This window comes from Monopterus albus, unplaced genomic scaffold (assembly GCF_001952655.1).
Source record: "Monopterus albus unplaced genomic scaffold, M_albus_1.0 scaffold127.1, whole genome shotgun sequence".
Classification (NCBI taxonomy): Eukaryota; Metazoa; Chordata; class Actinopteri; order Synbranchiformes; family Synbranchidae; genus Monopterus; species Monopterus albus.
The window spans coordinates 3199668-3216869 of record NW_018128007.1 but is presented as its reverse complement, the minus strand read 5'-3'; the positions used below and the strand labels follow the sequence as shown (position 1 = coordinate 3216869).

General features: G+C 40.6%; 3 protein-coding genes across 4 annotated transcripts in view; 1 reads left to right on the top strand and 2 right to left on the bottom strand.

Moving 5' to 3' along the window:
* The window catches only part of LOC109967313 (kinesin-like protein KIFC3), an 11517-nt gene extending 4943 nt beyond the window's left edge, over positions 1-6574 (bottom strand). The window contains exons 1-10 of the mRNA XM_020612798.1: positions 6198-6574; positions 5881-6000; positions 5577-5673; positions 5301-5461; positions 4920-5172; positions 3125-3297; positions 1464-1529; positions 1173-1310; positions 894-1091; positions 526-699 (exon numbers count right to left, since the gene is read on the bottom strand). Coding sequence (XP_020468454.1) covers positions 526-699; positions 894-1091; positions 1173-1310; positions 1464-1529; positions 3125-3297; positions 4920-5172; positions 5301-5461; positions 5577-5673; positions 5881-5979 — 1359 coding nt within the window. The 5' untranslated portion in view covers positions 5980-6000; positions 6198-6574. The remainder of the gene's footprint in view (positions 1-525; positions 700-893; positions 1092-1172; positions 1311-1463; positions 1530-3124; positions 3298-4919; positions 5173-5300; positions 5462-5576; positions 5674-5880; positions 6001-6197) is intronic.
* Positions 6575-7085: 511 nt separating this feature from the next.
* LOC109967351 (uncharacterized) lies at positions 7086-9657 on the bottom strand. The gene is made up of 2 exons (XM_020612859.1): positions 9342-9657; positions 7086-8849 (listed from the first exon to the last, which is right to left on the bottom strand). Exons 1-2 carry the CDS (start codon positions 9429-9431, stop codon positions 8328-8330), a joined length of 612 nt encoding a protein of 203 aa, XP_020468515.1. The 5' UTR covers positions 9432-9657; the 3' UTR covers positions 7086-8327.
* Positions 9658-10021: 364 nt separating this feature from the next.
* Positions 10022-16751, top strand: cep72 (centrosomal protein 72). Of its 2 annotated transcripts, none has more exons than XM_020612816.1 (14): positions 10022-10108; positions 10340-10467; positions 11201-11393; positions 11472-11580; positions 11760-11884; positions 11981-12051; positions 12173-12215; positions 12689-12868; positions 12972-13147; positions 13275-13368; positions 13451-13629; positions 13726-13852; positions 13944-14055; positions 14133-16751. In XM_020612816.1, the coding sequence occupies exons 1-14, from the start codon at positions 10033-10035 to the stop codon at positions 14191-14193; spliced, it is 1674 nt and encodes a 557-aa protein (XP_020468472.1). In that variant the 5' UTR covers positions 10022-10032; the 3' UTR covers positions 14194-16751. The 2 variants fall into 2 exon arrangements, with proteins under 2 accessions (XP_020468472.1, XP_020468471.1); XM_020612815.1 differs by having other exon boundaries at positions 11757-11884; positions 14133-14495.
* The last annotated feature ends 451 nt before the right edge of the window (positions 16752-17202 follow it).

The following is a 17202-nucleotide window of genomic DNA, read 5'->3' as shown; positions in this document are numbered from 1 at the left end:
GGACCCCGTACTCCCGGAGCACCCCCCACAGGGCACTGCGAGGGACACGGTCGAATGCCTTCTCCAGATCCACGCAGCACATGTGGACTGGTTGGGCAAACTCCCATGAACCCTCTGCCACTCTGAAGAGGGTATAGAGCTGGTCCAGTGTTCCACGGCCAGGACGAAAACCGCATTGTTCCTCCTGAATCCGAGGTTCGACTATCGGTCGAATTCTCCTCTCCAGTACCCTGGCATAGACTTTCCCGGGGAGGCTGAGGAGTGTGATCCCCCTATAGTTGGAACACACCCTCCGGTCCCCCTTCTTAAAAAGAGGGACCACCACCCCGGTCTGCCAGTCCAAAGGCACTGTCCCCGACCGCCATGCGACGTTGCAGAGGCGTGTCAACCAAGACAGCCCAACAACATAAAAAAAAACAGTTGACATTTAAAAAGACATGTCATATACTGTATGTTGTATATCATCCAAGTACAACATGTTAAAGCCAGCTTAATCTACGTGTGTGTTTTACTGTCTACAGATACCTTGTGCTGCAGATTACAGCTGTATTCATCAGACTTCCTGATCTGCTCCTCCAGCTGTCTGCACCGCACGTTTTGATTGGACAGCTTGTCGGACAGCAGCTCATTCCTCTGTCTGGCTTTAGTCAGCTGTTTTAACGTGGCATGTGATTCCACCTCCACAGTCTGTGTGACATACTGGAAAATATTTTTGAAATACATCTCATTTGAGTAAGTTTGTCTAAAAACAATCAGTTAAAAAAATCAGGAGGTAATCTATAATATTAATTTGCCCCAAATCCTATTTTGTCCATTATTCCTCCTGTACTGCTCAAGTTGGTGTGTTCCTAAATATTCAGACCAATTGAAAGCCACTGTCAGACTGGAATTACCTTCACCACCGGCTCCTTGCTTCTCTCTCTGTCCAGTTCCAGCTGCAGCTCTTTCACTCTGTCCTCTCGTTTCCTCAGCTCCTCTCCTCTCCTCCACTCACTTTGTTCAGTTTGTCGCTCCAGTTGTGACAGCTGCTCAGCACGCTGCTGTAGGGAGATCTCCAGCTGTTGCACTCTGCAGCGGAGGTTCTCATTCTCCTAGGACAGCATATGAAACAAAGTCAGTGACAAGTGTTTGTACCACATCAGTGAGCTCTCAGCTGTGGTTGTGTGTCTCACCTTGATGAGCATGGCGCTGGACTGGGAGGGGATGGCTGACAGCTGCTGCAGGAGGCCTTGGGTCACGCTCAGGCTTTGTTTCAGACTCTCGTTCTCTGCTGACAGACAAAGCACCCGCTTCTCTGAGTCTGTGGCCCCCTGAGGGAATATAATACAAGACATGTTGACCATTGTTGGGCACGTTTACAGTATGGCATGTCATTCAGAGGGTGTGGGAATAAACTGTGACTGATGATGTGCAAAGTGACAAAGACTGGATGAATAATTAAATCAGTAGTTCGCAGCACTTACTGTGGCTGTTCTCAGTCTTGCCAGCTCCTCCTCACGCTCTTCTATGCAGCTCTTGAGCTCATCAATCTGTGAAAGGAATTAGAACACATACGTTTACTAAAACAGGCTTGAGTCAGAAAAAATTCACACACTTGTCTCCCTGTTTTATTATGAATAGCACAATGTGAAGTTAAACTGTATAATTATGCTGGTTTTATTTAACCTTTATTTTTCCAGTAAATGTCTCGAGATACATTAATTCTTCTGCATGAAAACACCTGGACAAAATGGCAGTGTAGATCACATTGCATAGTTGGTTTTAAAACCCAATTCACATCCACTCACTGGCCACTTTATTAGGTACACCTGTACAATTGTGCAACACTTCCACCTTAACATCTGTGTTTAAGCTGAAAATGTTTCCATTTTTGTGAAGTTGTCATAAATGTATAAATTCAATCATATGTTTATTACTGAGGTCATAGTTAAAGGTAGTGTTATACTGGACTAGATTATATTCAGAGGTGTCTCTACATTTTTGTCCTCCCCAGCTACATACATGAGAGGGTCAGAATATTAGGAACACCTCTGAGTATAATGAGTGTATATGCACAATAACAGCATCTGAGAGGTACACTATATTTATGAAGTTACATTGGCAGGAAAAGGTAAGTTAACCATTTGGAATTACCTTCTGCATTAACTGGTCATCTACATAAGTCACAAGTGGAGACAAACACAATGTGGTGAAGATAATACCATATAAACCATTATAAGGCATTCCCCCGGAGGAGCTGGAGGAAGTGTCTGGAGAGAGGGAAGTCTGGGCATCTTTGCTTAGACTGCTGCCCCCGCGACCCGGCCCCGGATAAGCGGAAGAAAATGGATGGATGGATGGATGTGTGTATTGAAGGCACCCATTAAACATTTAAAGTGCTGATGGAAAAAAGTAAGAGAACCCTTGGATTTAATAACTGGTTGACACTCCTTTGGCAGCAATAATGTCAAACCAGCTCTTTCTGTAGCTATGGATTAGGCCAGACAGTGTTCAGGAGACGTTTTTGGACAATTCCTCCTCACAATACTGTTTAGTGGACCCATGAAACTAAGGCTGAATATTTTGGGGAGAACTCACAGCACAACGTATGGTGTGAAAGGGAAATGGAATACCAACATGAAAACCTCATCCCAATAGAAAGACATAAAAGATTATAACTGTTTGTGTGGTATTAGCTTAAACACATTGTGTTTGTCTATACTTGTAACTTAGCTGAAGAGCAGATCACATTTTGACCAAATAATGCAGAAAAACCAGGTAATTCAAAATCATTCACTTTTTGTCCACTGTATGCATGCATAATAATTCTGTGTCCATAAGCAGGAACTGGTGATGCCTTCTCTCCCCTCATACTTAAGACATAAAATAATTAAAGTTAAGAAGAAGAAGAAGAAGCTTTATTTATTGTCATTGTAACATTGTGACACGTACAACGAAATTATGTATGGAGCCGAGGGCCCCGGGCCGCTGCATGCCTACACACCGCCATCACTTTTGATGACAATTAGTCATTAATGAACAGTTTGTAATAAATAATTTACACAGGATAGAATTATTCAATCATTTATGGATTTCATGCAACAATTTCTTCAAAAATGGATTCAACTAATATGCAACTGCCTACCTGTTGTTGAAAGGCCTGTATGCGAGAGTGTCGGTCTCTCTCCTTTTGCTCCAGCTGCGAGTGCAGCAGGCGCAGTTCACCTCTCAGTTTACTCCTCTCACCCTGCAGGCCATACAGAGACTCCACCAGCCTGTGAACCCCAGCTTGTGTCCCTACATCACTGCTGGACTCATCTGGAAGACAAGAACAGGCACTATCATCAGCATTCCCCTCCTCCTCCTCATCAAGTGTAGAAACAAGGTTATACAGGCAACAACCTGATAAGACTCCTATAGTGTCAGATGGAAACCCGAGCAGCATGCCTAACAGGATTTTAATTCCTTTCCTCCTCCTAAATGATTTATCAGGCTCTGTCACCTCTGATTTTCAGTGCAGGGGCTTAATCTCATTTTCTCAACATGCCATGTCACGTTTGTTGCTTCACAATGGTGCAGAGAAGTGGTGGTGCCAGAAAGGGAATAAAGCATGAAGGAAAGGCAACAGCTGTACATCAGGGGTGCTGATAGAAATGTGTTTGCAAGAAAGGAAAAACATCTGAGTTATCATCTAGAAGAAGAAAAGAAAGCTTGAGATTTCTTGTCACCTTGATGAATGACTACTGAATGCAGCACCAGCCATTTACTCTAAAAGATTAAACACCGAGTAGTAGCTAAAAAAAACTGCCAAATGGAAATAGTGTACAGTAGCCCTCCTGCACTGAGACCTGCACATTGCACTATCGTAAACAAACAAAGTCAACAGCCTTGTAACACAGGGACATGGACCGCAGGCTACTTTTAGTCCAACATGAGTACACGTGGCACCTAGCATGTGCCAGACTTTGTAAGTGTATTTACTGGGAATAAAACACTACTAACAGATGTGTTTTAGTCATGACAGAGTCACAGAGTCACTATCCAAGTACCGAAGATCCTTGCCACATGCTCATGTATCTTTGCCCTGCAACTAACTTGAGTCATGAGGTCGTCCTTTTAAACACACCTAAACATTGCATGTAATCCAGTTTGGTTATCATACATGTTAACATACATACTGACATATTTACCTGAATCTCTATCGGTCAGCCTGAGGACAGGAATCTGATCTGTGTCGACAGTTTTTCAGGGTCATGCACTTGTTGATATACTGTACATATGCACAGCAAAGTGATGTAAGACTGTCAGGCTTGTTGGTCTGCCCTTCTGCTCTGAGGTCTAACAACCATCTGGTCAAGTCTGAGATACAACAGATAGCAACACTGCAATCTTTCAGATCAGCTGTATCTGTATTGTGTTAGTCTGGCTTCTGACATCACTAATGGCAACTTGACTTAAGACAACACACAAATCCAATCAGTCTGCTTCTGACGGTGATGGTACTGTTCTATAACAAGCTGTACAGTGCCACCCTCGCCCCATACTCGCATTGAATGACCTTCTCTTCTCACATCCTGGTCACATTTAACACAGTAATGGAAAATTACAGTATTTTGATTTGTGAGCAAGAGCATGAATCACTATAATCAATGCACATATTACGATGAGCATGTGAGCGTAGCTTTCTTTATTGATTGTCTTCCCAATTAATCTTCTTCCACACATCAGATGCTCTCATCCAGTCTGAAGATTCATATCATAACCTTTAATCCCTTGTGTAATTTTCCACTCCTCTTTTCACCTGTGGTTATTAACACAGCCCTATAACCTCTATTTGACTTAGGTTTTCATCCTCACACCCACAGCCTTGAAATATGAACCCATTGCTCTTACACCTCAATTACATCCTCCCCCATCCCTTTCATCCTGTCTCATCTCACCCTCGCTGAGTGGGCTGGGGGTCTGCTGCTGACTGATGGCCTCCTCCAGGCTGCTGATGACACTGTTCTTGTCCCTGAGGCGCTGGCGGTAGGAGGCTCGCAGAGCCTTCATCTGGCGGCGGTGTTGGACGCGGTGTCTCTTCAGCTGTACCCGGTATTGATCAGCCTGCTGCTGTAGCTGCTGAAAGTGGGAGTACTGCTCCAGAAAACTCAGCAAGTGGGACATCACCGCCACCAAGGGAGACTCTGCTAGCTGTGCAATACAGACAGCACACACACAAAGTTTAGTAACACTCCACAACACCCATTTGGGGAACTGTGAATTTAAATTCTCATGATCAGGGAAGCAGCTCTGTCAAGATGATGGCACAGTTTTTCTACCTTCCCTGTTGTGTCCAGATTAACTTGGGAGGCCCGTCGCTTCTCAGCATCCTGTTTGAAGGACAAAAAGGCAGCCAGAGGAGTGTATGCTGGGATATCAGGGCCATCCTCCTCCTCCTCTTCATCACTCAGAGACATTTCATCACTGTCACTGCAACTGCCTGAATGGCAACAGAATAGACTAATGGAACGTATGCACTAATTAATCAGTTATTCATATCATTCTTCTACACCAGACAACATGCCTTATGTTGTACTAGCTGTTTGTATACTCACTTGATTCACTAGATCGAGCACAAGCCTTTTTTCCCACTCTGGGGGCGTGGCCATCTCGCTGTCTTCTCTCTGTTTCCATGGAAACAGCTCCTGGCTCCTGAACACAGTATCATACATAAGGGTCAGGCAGTAATGCATGCACAAAATATTTACACAATCTATATATAAATATGCATAGTTACATGCAAGAAAAACTATGTGTACATCCTTTATGAAGAACACATGTGGTATAGCCAGTGAAGCATGCAGAAATGCTTTCCTGGCACAGGATCCCTGAGGCTGGACATAATGTGTCTAGACATACATCTGAGGGAGCTCCGCACCCCCCCTCCAAGGCTTCCTCCTCCCCCTTCTTAAAGACAGTGTAGAAAATGTAGACTAAAAGGGAGTAGAAGGCGTACATCTCCGCTCCGTCCGAGAGTTACTGTAAAGGACACAATATTTTATGTAGCAGAAAAGCAGATCATTATTTGTTTTACCATGACGTAAGAATCAAGCTTCAATGATAAAGGTTTTATGATGGTAAAACTGGTCTCAATATACCATGGCTACTCCAGAGGCTAAATATTTTAAGATCTTAAGTCACCCCATTCCACTATGCTAAAATGCTTTAGTCTTTACCTTATCACACATCTTCTCGTCTTAGGTGATGGTAATTCATCATTCCAGTCATTTGTGTTCCCCCTTCACACTCCATTCGTGCTGTCAATGACAAGTCTTCCCATGCAGTCCTTGTTCTCAGAGCTGCAACAGCATCCCAGTGAGTACTGCATACAGCCCCCGTGTAGTTCTCTCCCCTCCTCTTCACTTTTCTCCATCTACAGGCTGAAACTGCAATGAGCATGCTCACTGCACGTTCCTGTTCCGCTGCAGTGACACTGACTGTGACAGGATGGGGTTGATACCGATACCAACAGCCTGAGACAGCAGTGGATGAGATGTGCCAGGTTCCAGGTGTTCATGTGGATCAGAAACTGCTGCATAATGTACAAAATACTGAGATGTTTGCAAGTGCTATTAGTAGTACAACAGTTGAAGAGTTGAACGTGAGACAATGGCTGTTTCAAATGCAATGTAAAGCTTTATAGCTGGGTGACTTTCTCATAAACATTCACATCGGTGTATTTAATATATGTTGACTTTATTTTCCTTAAATTAATATTAATAATGTAAATAAAAGCATAAAATTACAATGTGTAACCTTTTAAAGACACTTCCACATGGCCAAAAAAATTAACGGACTCATAAATGGCACTCCAAAGTCACACATGTGCAAATAAATTATGTTGAAAATACACTGGCCAGCCACTTTATTAGGTACACCTGTACAATTGTATGCAACTCAATGCAACACTTCTGCCTTAATATTCTTCCTAATATTCTGGCCTTCTTATGTATGTAGCTAGGCAGGACAAAAATAGACACATCTATAAATATAATGTAGTCCAGTACACCACCTTTAACTATCACCTCAATAATAAACATATAATTCAGTTTATACATTTATGATGATTTCACCAAAAACAAACATTCTGAGCTTCATAAACACTGATGTTAAGGCGGAAGTGTTGCACGGAAGTGCGTACACTGGTAACTATTAATGTGGGCGATCAGTCATCTCTGTACACTAGTGGCCTTGATGCCCGACAAGGCACAGGGAGGCGCAGAGGCACAAAGCCACTGATGTTTGTACATAGACTGCAGTAAATTTGCTGAGGCAGCTGAGAAACACTGCAGTGTCAACAACAAATCACTGTAAAGAACATCAATATCAAGGAAGGACAGCACTGTGGACAAACAAAATTACACCAACCTCATTTAAGTGGTGGTGAGTTAGAGATGAGGTCATTTCAGTTTAGATTACAGCCACTAAAACTAAGGATGTAATAAAAAAAAGTGCAGTGCTGAGTGTGAAATGAGCACGACAAAGTAAGAGTAGGGCACTGATACTGCTGAGGCTATAGAACACACAGGACCCAGACTCTGAGGCAGCTGGATGTTTTAGCAAACACTGAAGCTTTTAGCAGATGTGTACTGGATGTCAGTGATCCATGTACTGTAGATAATATATACAGCCTGCTAGAAATGCACTAATATTATCATATAGGACATTAAAATACCCACACACCAGCTTCACGACAGTCAGGTCAGACATGTTAAACATCACCCAGGCACTTTCAGTATTTTGAATTTGGCTAATGTTGCCCTACAGTGATGCACAACACCACCCCTGGCCTGTCATTTGTGAATTATGTACATTATGCACATGGATGTTCAATAGAATCAGTGTTTTGCCTTATTCTGTGCAAATTAAGTTTGTGTAGAGTTCAGCCATGGTCTTGGTGTATCAGCTACTGTACATTCCAGTAAAAACACACATATTCCAAAAACAGACATACCATGATATAAACAAACACCAGAGCAGATGTTATGGGCTTCACCAAGCTGTGAACATCAGGACACTTTTTGATGGTTTCATTTTGCACCCAGTTATTAATGTGAATGCACTTGACATTAAAATTAACAATTTACTGTGACAACTGAATGATTAGAAATAAAGTTATATGACATTTTAGGTTACTATGTCCTTATAGGACAAGACTTTTGTCAGGGAGTGTATATGTAAAAGCATGTAATGCTTTATATGATGTTACCACATTTGTCACTTAGTAGCACCAGCAAGTTCATAAAGTTGCACAGATCTGTCTAAGCACACAGATCTCTCCTATTTTACTATATGCCATCAATTTGTCAGTCAGTCACATCCAACAGAAACTTTCCAAGGGCCTGTGTTGAGGCCCAACAGCCTACGGCCATGAATCCTTTTAAAAACCACTTCATCAGTCCGTCAGGGGCAGCCTGAGAAATCAGTGGAGCAAAAGAGTTAGTTTCAACCTGCGGAGACAAAAGCAGTGGCAGACTGAGGGCCACACCACCTAGGGCCCCTAGAGCATTACTGGCAAACAGGCAAACTGTCAGGCAGCAGGACAGGGAGGACAGACCCGCGCAGCGAGTCAGGACTGTGAGTGCATGTGGTGAGAGCCAATCACGCAGTCCCAGCAGCAGGCAGGAGCCACACAGGAGAATGTGTGCAGTGTTGTGGTCTTGGCTGATCCACAGAAAGTCGAAGGAGACCAGCGCTGGAGCCAGAACCTCTCCAGCCCACTCAGCTTCCCTCTGGAAGGAGGTTAGGTGTGAGCTGGAGGGATGCAAAATGCAAAGCGCTGCAGAGAGTCCCAGCATGAATAGGCCCACTGAAGGAGCCCTGTGGTCCTGTATGGACAGATGAATGTAGATGCAGAAGCAAAATTACAGTCAGAAATTTAGCTATGGGCTTTTTACTGATTATACCTAACCAACTTCTAATTGAAATTTAAAGAGACTTCAGCCATGTGTGTCTTATAAAGCTTAAAGATTAGATGTTTAGCTGACCATGAGAAGAATAACCAGCAACCATTTTGATAAGTGAGTAATCACTTTAGTTATTTTTTCAAGCAAACAAAAAAGAGAAAGAATGGAATAAAAGTATTAACTGGTTTTCTTTGTCATATATGATTCTAAGCTAAATACTTCGACTGCAAATTTAAAGACTGAAGTTAAAAACTCGAAAAACTGCCTGCACATTAACCGCTAACCTAATGCTAATCACTTGTTACCGCCCTAGTTCGGAAAGCATACAGGCAAATACACAGGTCTACCAACGTTATAAAGTTCATCCTAGTACATTAAATGTTACTCCTCTACACTGCACTGAATGACACCTACCTTAAAGAGTCTATAAGAGGAGTACAATGCAGTGGCAGATAAAATGACGTTGGAGCATGAAGTTATCCACCCCGTTACACAGGACGCCATTGGCCCTGAGAACGTGCTACCTCTACTTACGACAATGAAACGTGTTAGCTCCTAATTAATGTAATAGCCTACAACTATACAATTTATCTAAAGGTTGGCTGATAGTGACAAACTATCCAGAAAACAAACTTTATAGAGGAACAATCACATTTGTTTTGACACGTGATAAGTCCGGATTTGCGCATTGCGCATGAGCCAAACGATGCGTTCAAATTTAAACGAAAACTCTGTCACCATTAGAATTATCATCACTTTAGAAAAACAATTTATATGCGCTCTGAATTTGTCAAATGTCTTATAAATAACTTTAGTATTGCTTGTTTTCAGTTTTAAATTCTCTATGTAAAGCTTTTTGCATTGCTTTTGTATATGACAGCATTCTACAAATGAGCTTCAAACGGTATGTAAGTCATAAAGAAATCTGATAGCTGTCATTTATAAACTATCATGAGAAGAGTGCTATCAAGAAAAACTATAAAGTGGTAATACAATTTTACCTATTATCATTTAATTTAACGGTCTGTTAGAAACAATTAGTGTTTAAAACAGAATGGAGTACAAAGTAGCGCATGTTCCTGAAGGCAGCAATATTTCGAACAGTATGGCGGTGGTATGTTTGACAACAATAACAGAGAAATGGATACGGGACAGGTTACAATTAAAATATCCTTATCTCGGTAACTCTTTCTCGATCAAACATAATTTAAGAATACCAGCAAACGTCAAGTGTGGTGACGTTCAGCTTTTGTTATTGAAAACATTTGCAGCTACTTCCCCAAGTTTCGGCATCGGTAGCTAAGCTAACCACAGCTAACGTAACCACCAGCTGTCACCCTTTGCAAACCAAAGTGCATGAAGCAAAAATGCAACGCAATCTCATTCATACATGTGTTATGCTGTTTAAACAGGTGATGTGCGCTCACTGAGCCTCACGGGGACGAGTGAGGAGAAGATCAGGCGTCTAGGAAACGCTCTGAATAACTTTGTCCGTCTAAAGTCTCTGGACCTGTCCTACAATGCACTCATCTCTGTCGAGGTAGGTTTGAAATCTAGACAAAGCTATTGTAGAGGTAAATATGTGCTCATTGTTCAAGCTAAACAACACGGTTAATGTGTTAAACTAGGTCACAATTTTCTACTTTCTTTCCACTTCAGTAGATTTTATGTTTGGATATTTATCATACAATTGTTTACATTATCATATAAATTCTATATTAGCTCGTTCAAGTTTTTCATTGAATCTGTATAATTGACCCCGAGTGAAAAATGCAAATGTATGGCTCCTTGTTTTTATTATTGTGCTTTACTGCTGTTTTGGGCCCTATTCAATTTATTTTTGCCCCAAATTAAAACCTGACATTTGGATTCTTAGAAACAATTGGATCTCCACTATAATTTAAAATAAAATTTAGTAGTTCTGAAGAATGTTTGTCTACACAGCACAAGCATAAGTAACTGAGAAAGCAAAGGGTTAGTCGGGTGTACGTTGTATCTCCATTGCTGTTTGTAGAATAAATAGACTGGCCCAACTCCAAGCACTCCAATTCAAGATGTCGGAGTAGAAAGCACACTCTAACACAATAAATGCAAGGATGAAGAAAACAGAACATACACCTCCCTCAGTTCACCCATCCCTTTTTTTCACATGCTCACCCTAACAAGTATTTTTCAAACTTTTGTAGTAGATGCCATTAGCGAAAACAGTCAGTGACACTGTTAGACTTAACTGTTGCTTATCCCCTGCTTAAATTTTATTGGTTTCTTCACAGGGGGTGCAACACTTGAAACTGCTGGAGAGGCTGATTCTCTACTATAACTGTATACCTTCCCTTGAAGAGGTGAAAGTGCTGTTTGAGCTGCCAGCTTTGAGAGAGCTGGACCTCAGGCTCAACCCTCTGACCAAAAGTTGCCCAAAATACCGCCTTTATGTAGTGCATGCCATACCCAGCCTACGCAAGCTGGGTGAGTCTGAGGCATTCCACTCATTGGTCTTTTCAGACAAGCTTTTCATATTAATTTGTGAACTCCTTTGCTTTCCAGATAGCTGTTCAGTCAGAGACACTGAGCGCAAAGTTGCCATAATGCAGTTCGCCTCTGACTCTGTGCCTCAACAGAAGAGCTTCCCTCTCAATCAGAGTGAAAATCTAAGGTACGCTGAACATCAGGTGTTTAACTTAAACGAGGTCAACGAAAAATCTGGAGTAGTTCATTTTTGATAAAACTAGCAATACATGGAGCAATGTGGAGCTTTAAATTATTGAAGTGTTTATTCCTTTGTGCTGTGTGCTTAAGTTCTGTCTTTGCTGTTTTCCTTGTGGTTTCAAGAAGCAGTCAATCAAGACTGGCTTTAGTTGACCGCTTAACCAAGAGGCACTCTCTCCTGAAAGACACTAATGATATTGTGTTGAACCAAAGTGAAATGCTGTTTGACTCTGTTCACAAGGAGGCAGAAGGTGAGATGTGAAAGTCCAAAAACAAATTTCCAGATAAAAAAAACAATGCAGCTGAAGTTACAGTTTGTTTTCAAACCTTTACTAATTTCAAACCAGATTTGGCATTGGATTCCAGAAAGGATGAATCAGAAGATTGTACAGAACAGAAAAGCTCTACTCCAAAGCAGGTAATTTTATTTTACTATAGGTCAAACTATATCACCAGCAGTACAGCTACATGATCATACTTATAGGGTGTGCTGTTTATTTTATTATTGTTTTTTTTGTTTGTTTGTTTGTTTGTTTTAGGAAAGTGCTAAATCTATCCTCGGGTATCCATCCAAAAGATATGGTAAGTATACAGAGTGTATTTTTTTCAGGTACCTGCACAGTGAATCATTTAGATATTTGAGCACATGTTGGTGGGCTAAAGGAGAGTAAAGTGTGATATCATGGAAAGAATACTATGTGGTTCAGTGTTACCTCAGAGAGAGAATTTCTCTGCTTTATGCAGTGCAAAGAAATCTTGATCCATGGGTGGTTTATCAGTAAATTGCATTTTTTGTCATTTTGATTTGGTGATTGTAATAGCTAATGAAAGCTAGATGAAAACAGGATAAAATACTTCTTGAAATAGATAAATGAATGACAGTTAATTTCAACTGTTGGACATTATTGTCTTTCATTTCCCAATTGTTGACATTGTGTACATCCACCACTAGGTGGAGACAGAAGACACATTTTTCAATTTTAATAAAGAATATATGGTGCCCATCAAAGGTCAATTAATATCGGTATTTTATTGGTTGATTTGTAATTCTCCAGATAACGCGAAGTCTAAAGTGTCACACATGAAAGAAGCATCTCATAAAAAAAGGTCAGCTTCATTAAAAGTGACTGAAAGACCAAAGGTGTCATTTAGTCCCTTTGTAGAGCCTGGACAACAAACACACTTCCCCAGACAAACCAGACATGTGGCCAAGGGACATTTTACCCCAAATCCTGGTAAGAGCTGAATGTCTGCACTGAACAAGACCCTTTATCACAACTTATACACAGCCACAAATATTGGTGTATTGTTGAAAGTGTGTTTTCAACAATTTTCCAGATCAGAGTCGCCCCCATTCATTCATTAATATCAGACCTCCCAGTCCACGTCGTCCTGCTTTGGATCTGTCTGACCCTTCAAACCCCATCTTACACCCTCCAAGGTTGACCTACTCCACCTTCAACAAGACAGAAGGGGGCTCCAGCCTGCCCCAGCAAGCAGAAAAGAAAAGAAAGGTGTACACTTAATTTTTTTGTATTTTTATAAACTCATTTATAATGAATCACTCCTTGTCCCCACTGATACAAATCACATTTGAGGTTTCTCATATAAACTTGAGGTATTTCTGGTTTTACCTCCTAGGGTAGTTACAGGAAACCCCTGGAGATGCTCCTCAACCTCGTGGACAAACACTGGGGTGGAGAGAGACCTCTGCATCATAACAACAACTTCCTCTGTGAGTTTTGGGGAATTTGGAATCTGATTACAGGAGCCACAGATCCTGAATGTCTTTTCATCATGTCCATTTTTGGCTCTAGCTCAGGCAGCCCAGATCCTCTCTATGATGGAAAGTGATATTTCCAAAAGGGAGGCTGAGGTCAGGACCTTAAGACGGGAAACTGATGCCCTGAACCTTCGTGCAGCTGCACAACAGGAAGAGCACAAAGCTGAAGTTCATAACCTCTCTGCTCAGCTGGAGGTCGCTCTCAGTGAGACTGTGGGTGGATTCAGCAGTAGAAAACAATACTGAAGCTTAGGAGGCCTGATAGTCTTGATGAGCACACTGTATTGTATTGTGTTTCCTCCAAAACAGGGCAAACTAAAAGAGCAGCTGAGGATTGTCTTGGAAGAGAATGTCACTCTCCAGAAGCAGTTGATGAAGTTAGAACGACAGTATCTCAAGTCTGTGATGAAAAGTTCACCTATTACTCAGATTAAAGGTGGGTGTAAATGCCATTGGCTGATACGTGTGAGTGCACATTTTGCTGTCTTCCTTACAAATTCTCATACTTTGTACTTGCACTTATTAAGAGGCTCAGACAGAAGTGGAGGAGCTGAGGAGAGAGGTTGAGGGACTGAGGGAGAAAGTACAGGAGGCTGACAAAGTCAAGGAACTGTCAAATATGCTGCAGGAAAGCCACAGGCAAGAGGAGCACTGACACTCATGTCTAAATGAGCCCTGCTTTATTGGTTGTTAATGTATCCGTGTATGTCCTGCAGGTCCCTGGTGGCTACCAACAGGTGTTTGCTAGCCAAGCTGAAGGGAAGTGGGCCACATTAAGATGAACTTGAATGAGGGGCTGCACACTGGGATGAAAACAAGACTGTGCTGAGTTTCTTTGTAGCATTGTGCCTGGCCCAGCAGCTAAAGACTTTTTTAAATAAATTTTTATTTAATTTGTAATATCACTGCAGTGTGCATTTGATTTTTGTGTATTAATCTCCCAGACCCCTTTGATAAATGAAGTGCTTATTTATTACAAGAAATATGTAGGCTGTGTTTGCTTGATGTAAACAGCACTGGGGAAAGGCAGTTCAATTCAAGCAAGGTTGTGTATAAGTGTATGACAGGGCTGTTTATATTAACAAATGATTTTAGGTGAAAAAATATTAGTGAGGTCATAGTGTACTTTCTGGTTCAGTGGCAAGTGAGTTTCTCTCAGCTGCTTTTCATACCTTCTTTCTTTTTCTTTTAGGTCAGTTGTGTCTCCAGCTGCTTTGCACGCTGCAGTGGAATGAATATGTCTAGATTCCAGCTGCACTGTGGCTTTATTTATACCTCTGCCTTACAGCTGGAGAGCTGCACACACACACACAAGCACTTTCCTCTCACAAAGAGGTCCTGGTCCAGGTCCTGGCAAATCACATTAGGATTTAACATAAACTTTAATGTAGCTTTTATTTTTATGTGAACATTATAGATCACTGCTTAGTGTTACTGGTGGGGAGTAAGTGTTCCTGAAAAAAACAACAACAATATTGATCCATTAGCTGTACCCACTTATGCTGGAGGTTTGTGGGGGAAGCTGAAGCTAATCCCAGGTCAGGTTATCACAAGGCTGCCATAAGGGTATAAAACACTGCATTCTGACTGACACCCCATAACCTACTCAGCAATGGATCTGGGTATTCATGTATGTATTTATTTATTTATTTTCAATAATGCACTACAAATCATGAACACATTAAGAGATCTAAAGAACGTAATTCATGCAATGGGGCACAATAGTACATTAAAAGTTATTTAGGAAAAAAAAGGAAAGACAATATTGTTCCTCCACATTAAAGGTGCACATTATTTGGTATTAAGCACAGAAAACAGTTCAGAATCAAGATACTGCAGCAGACAAAAATTAACACACTGATAGCTGCTAGTTTTGATCTGGTTGCACGATTCTTCACCAGCTGAGGCAACAGGCAGCATGTGACAACCACTGTTACAATTTTGGAAAAATATTATTCTATAAAAGTATATTACTTGTTGGCAGTTTTCCATTTATTCCATTACATTAAACATATTCTGTGGATGACAATACCACATATTAAAGGTACTCAAAATGTTTATCAGCAGACATATATAATAACACTGGAGGATAGCTGACTTTGTACATGTACAAGCTGATATATATTGATTGCAGGCAATACAAGATTTTATCATGTTGCCACAATTTCTTCACTTGATATTTTTGGGGCACTAAAATAATTCAATCTGTCCAGTAGTCTGTTCTCATAGCAGGCACAGCAGTTCAAATACAATGTGTCATCTATATGCTTCTGAATCAAATGCAATATACATAACATGCACAAAGTACAGCAATACAGAGAAGATAAAAACATGAAGCCAGTGTCATAAATTACGTCATGTGGCCACAACCTTTTAGAATATACACCATCTTACCACAAATATATTATAACTACTGTATAGAAATCTGATGAGGAAATAAGTCAAATGTTAAATATACAATCTTGCACAAGTGAGCATACCTATTGCAGTTAGTCCCCTTTAGGCTTTATTCACCAATTCAAAATGCATGTTAACAAAATGGTTTGTTTGTAATTAGATGCAATAGGGTTTGAGTAAAGACAGTTTAAGAGAAAAAAGGGGAAATCCTATTAATTTTGTGTTAAATGCAGGCCCAATTAAACGATTTGCATGGCAGGACTTTTGTTATATTTTACATATTCACAAAAACAAGAAGGTATAGCAGAGGTAAAATGTTTAATCTGACACCTAACAACTGTATTTATGCAAAATTTTGAAAACAAGTTCAGAAAATTCTTAATATATTTATCGTGGTTCAATTATTCAAATGACAGTGTCAACCTATAAAAATATAAAATTAAAGATTTTATAAAAACCTTAACAGTTGACAAGTGGGGATGGCAGATAAATAATAAACATTGAAGATGGAATTCATTGTTTAGGTTTTCAGAAGAGATAAACACTGATATCTGCATCTAAATCCCATGCCCATTATTATCAGAGCTCAACAAAACAAATTTAAAAAATGCATTTCTTCAGCTAAATACAGGAATAGAAACATTTCCGTCAAACTGTGCAACACTGTAAATTCATTAGACTGTTCAATTTTTGTTTTTCTTGGCATGGTGTTCATTGTTCTCAATAAATACAATATAAGGCCATATTATAACAACAAAGATTCAATATTCATAGCATTGCAGTTTCTCTGTTCTTTTCAGTGTTTGGCAGTACCTTTCTATCAGAGAGGAATGTACCAGCTGGTGATGACTTTGTAAAAATACAGCTCCAGATCAGAAAAAGTTGGGACAGCATGTAAAATCAAAGTTAAAACTGAAAATAGTGATTTGCAAATCATCTGTGTCCTGTATTACATTGAAAACAATACAGCAAGCACATTAATTGATGTGATACCTCATCAGTTTTATTCTTTGTTCAAAATAAACATTTCAATGCTGGTGCCTGTAACACATTCCAAAATAAAGTTGGTACAGCTGCATTTCAGGGCCAGTAATGAGGTGAAACAATGAAATGATGACTCCATTAGAAGCAGGTGAGTGCATCATGATGTGGTACAAAAGTGGCATCCAGGAAAGGCCGCACCCTTTAGGATCAGATATGGGCTGAGGACCACCAGTTTGCCAACATGTGTGAGAAAATTATTGAAATGTTTAAAACAATTCTCCTCAAAGAAAAATAGGAAGGGATTTGGATATGTCACCCTCTACGGTGCATAACATAATTAAAAGACCCAAGGAATCTGGAGGGATTTCAGTCCATAAAGGGCGCAAGCCTAAGATGGATGACCGT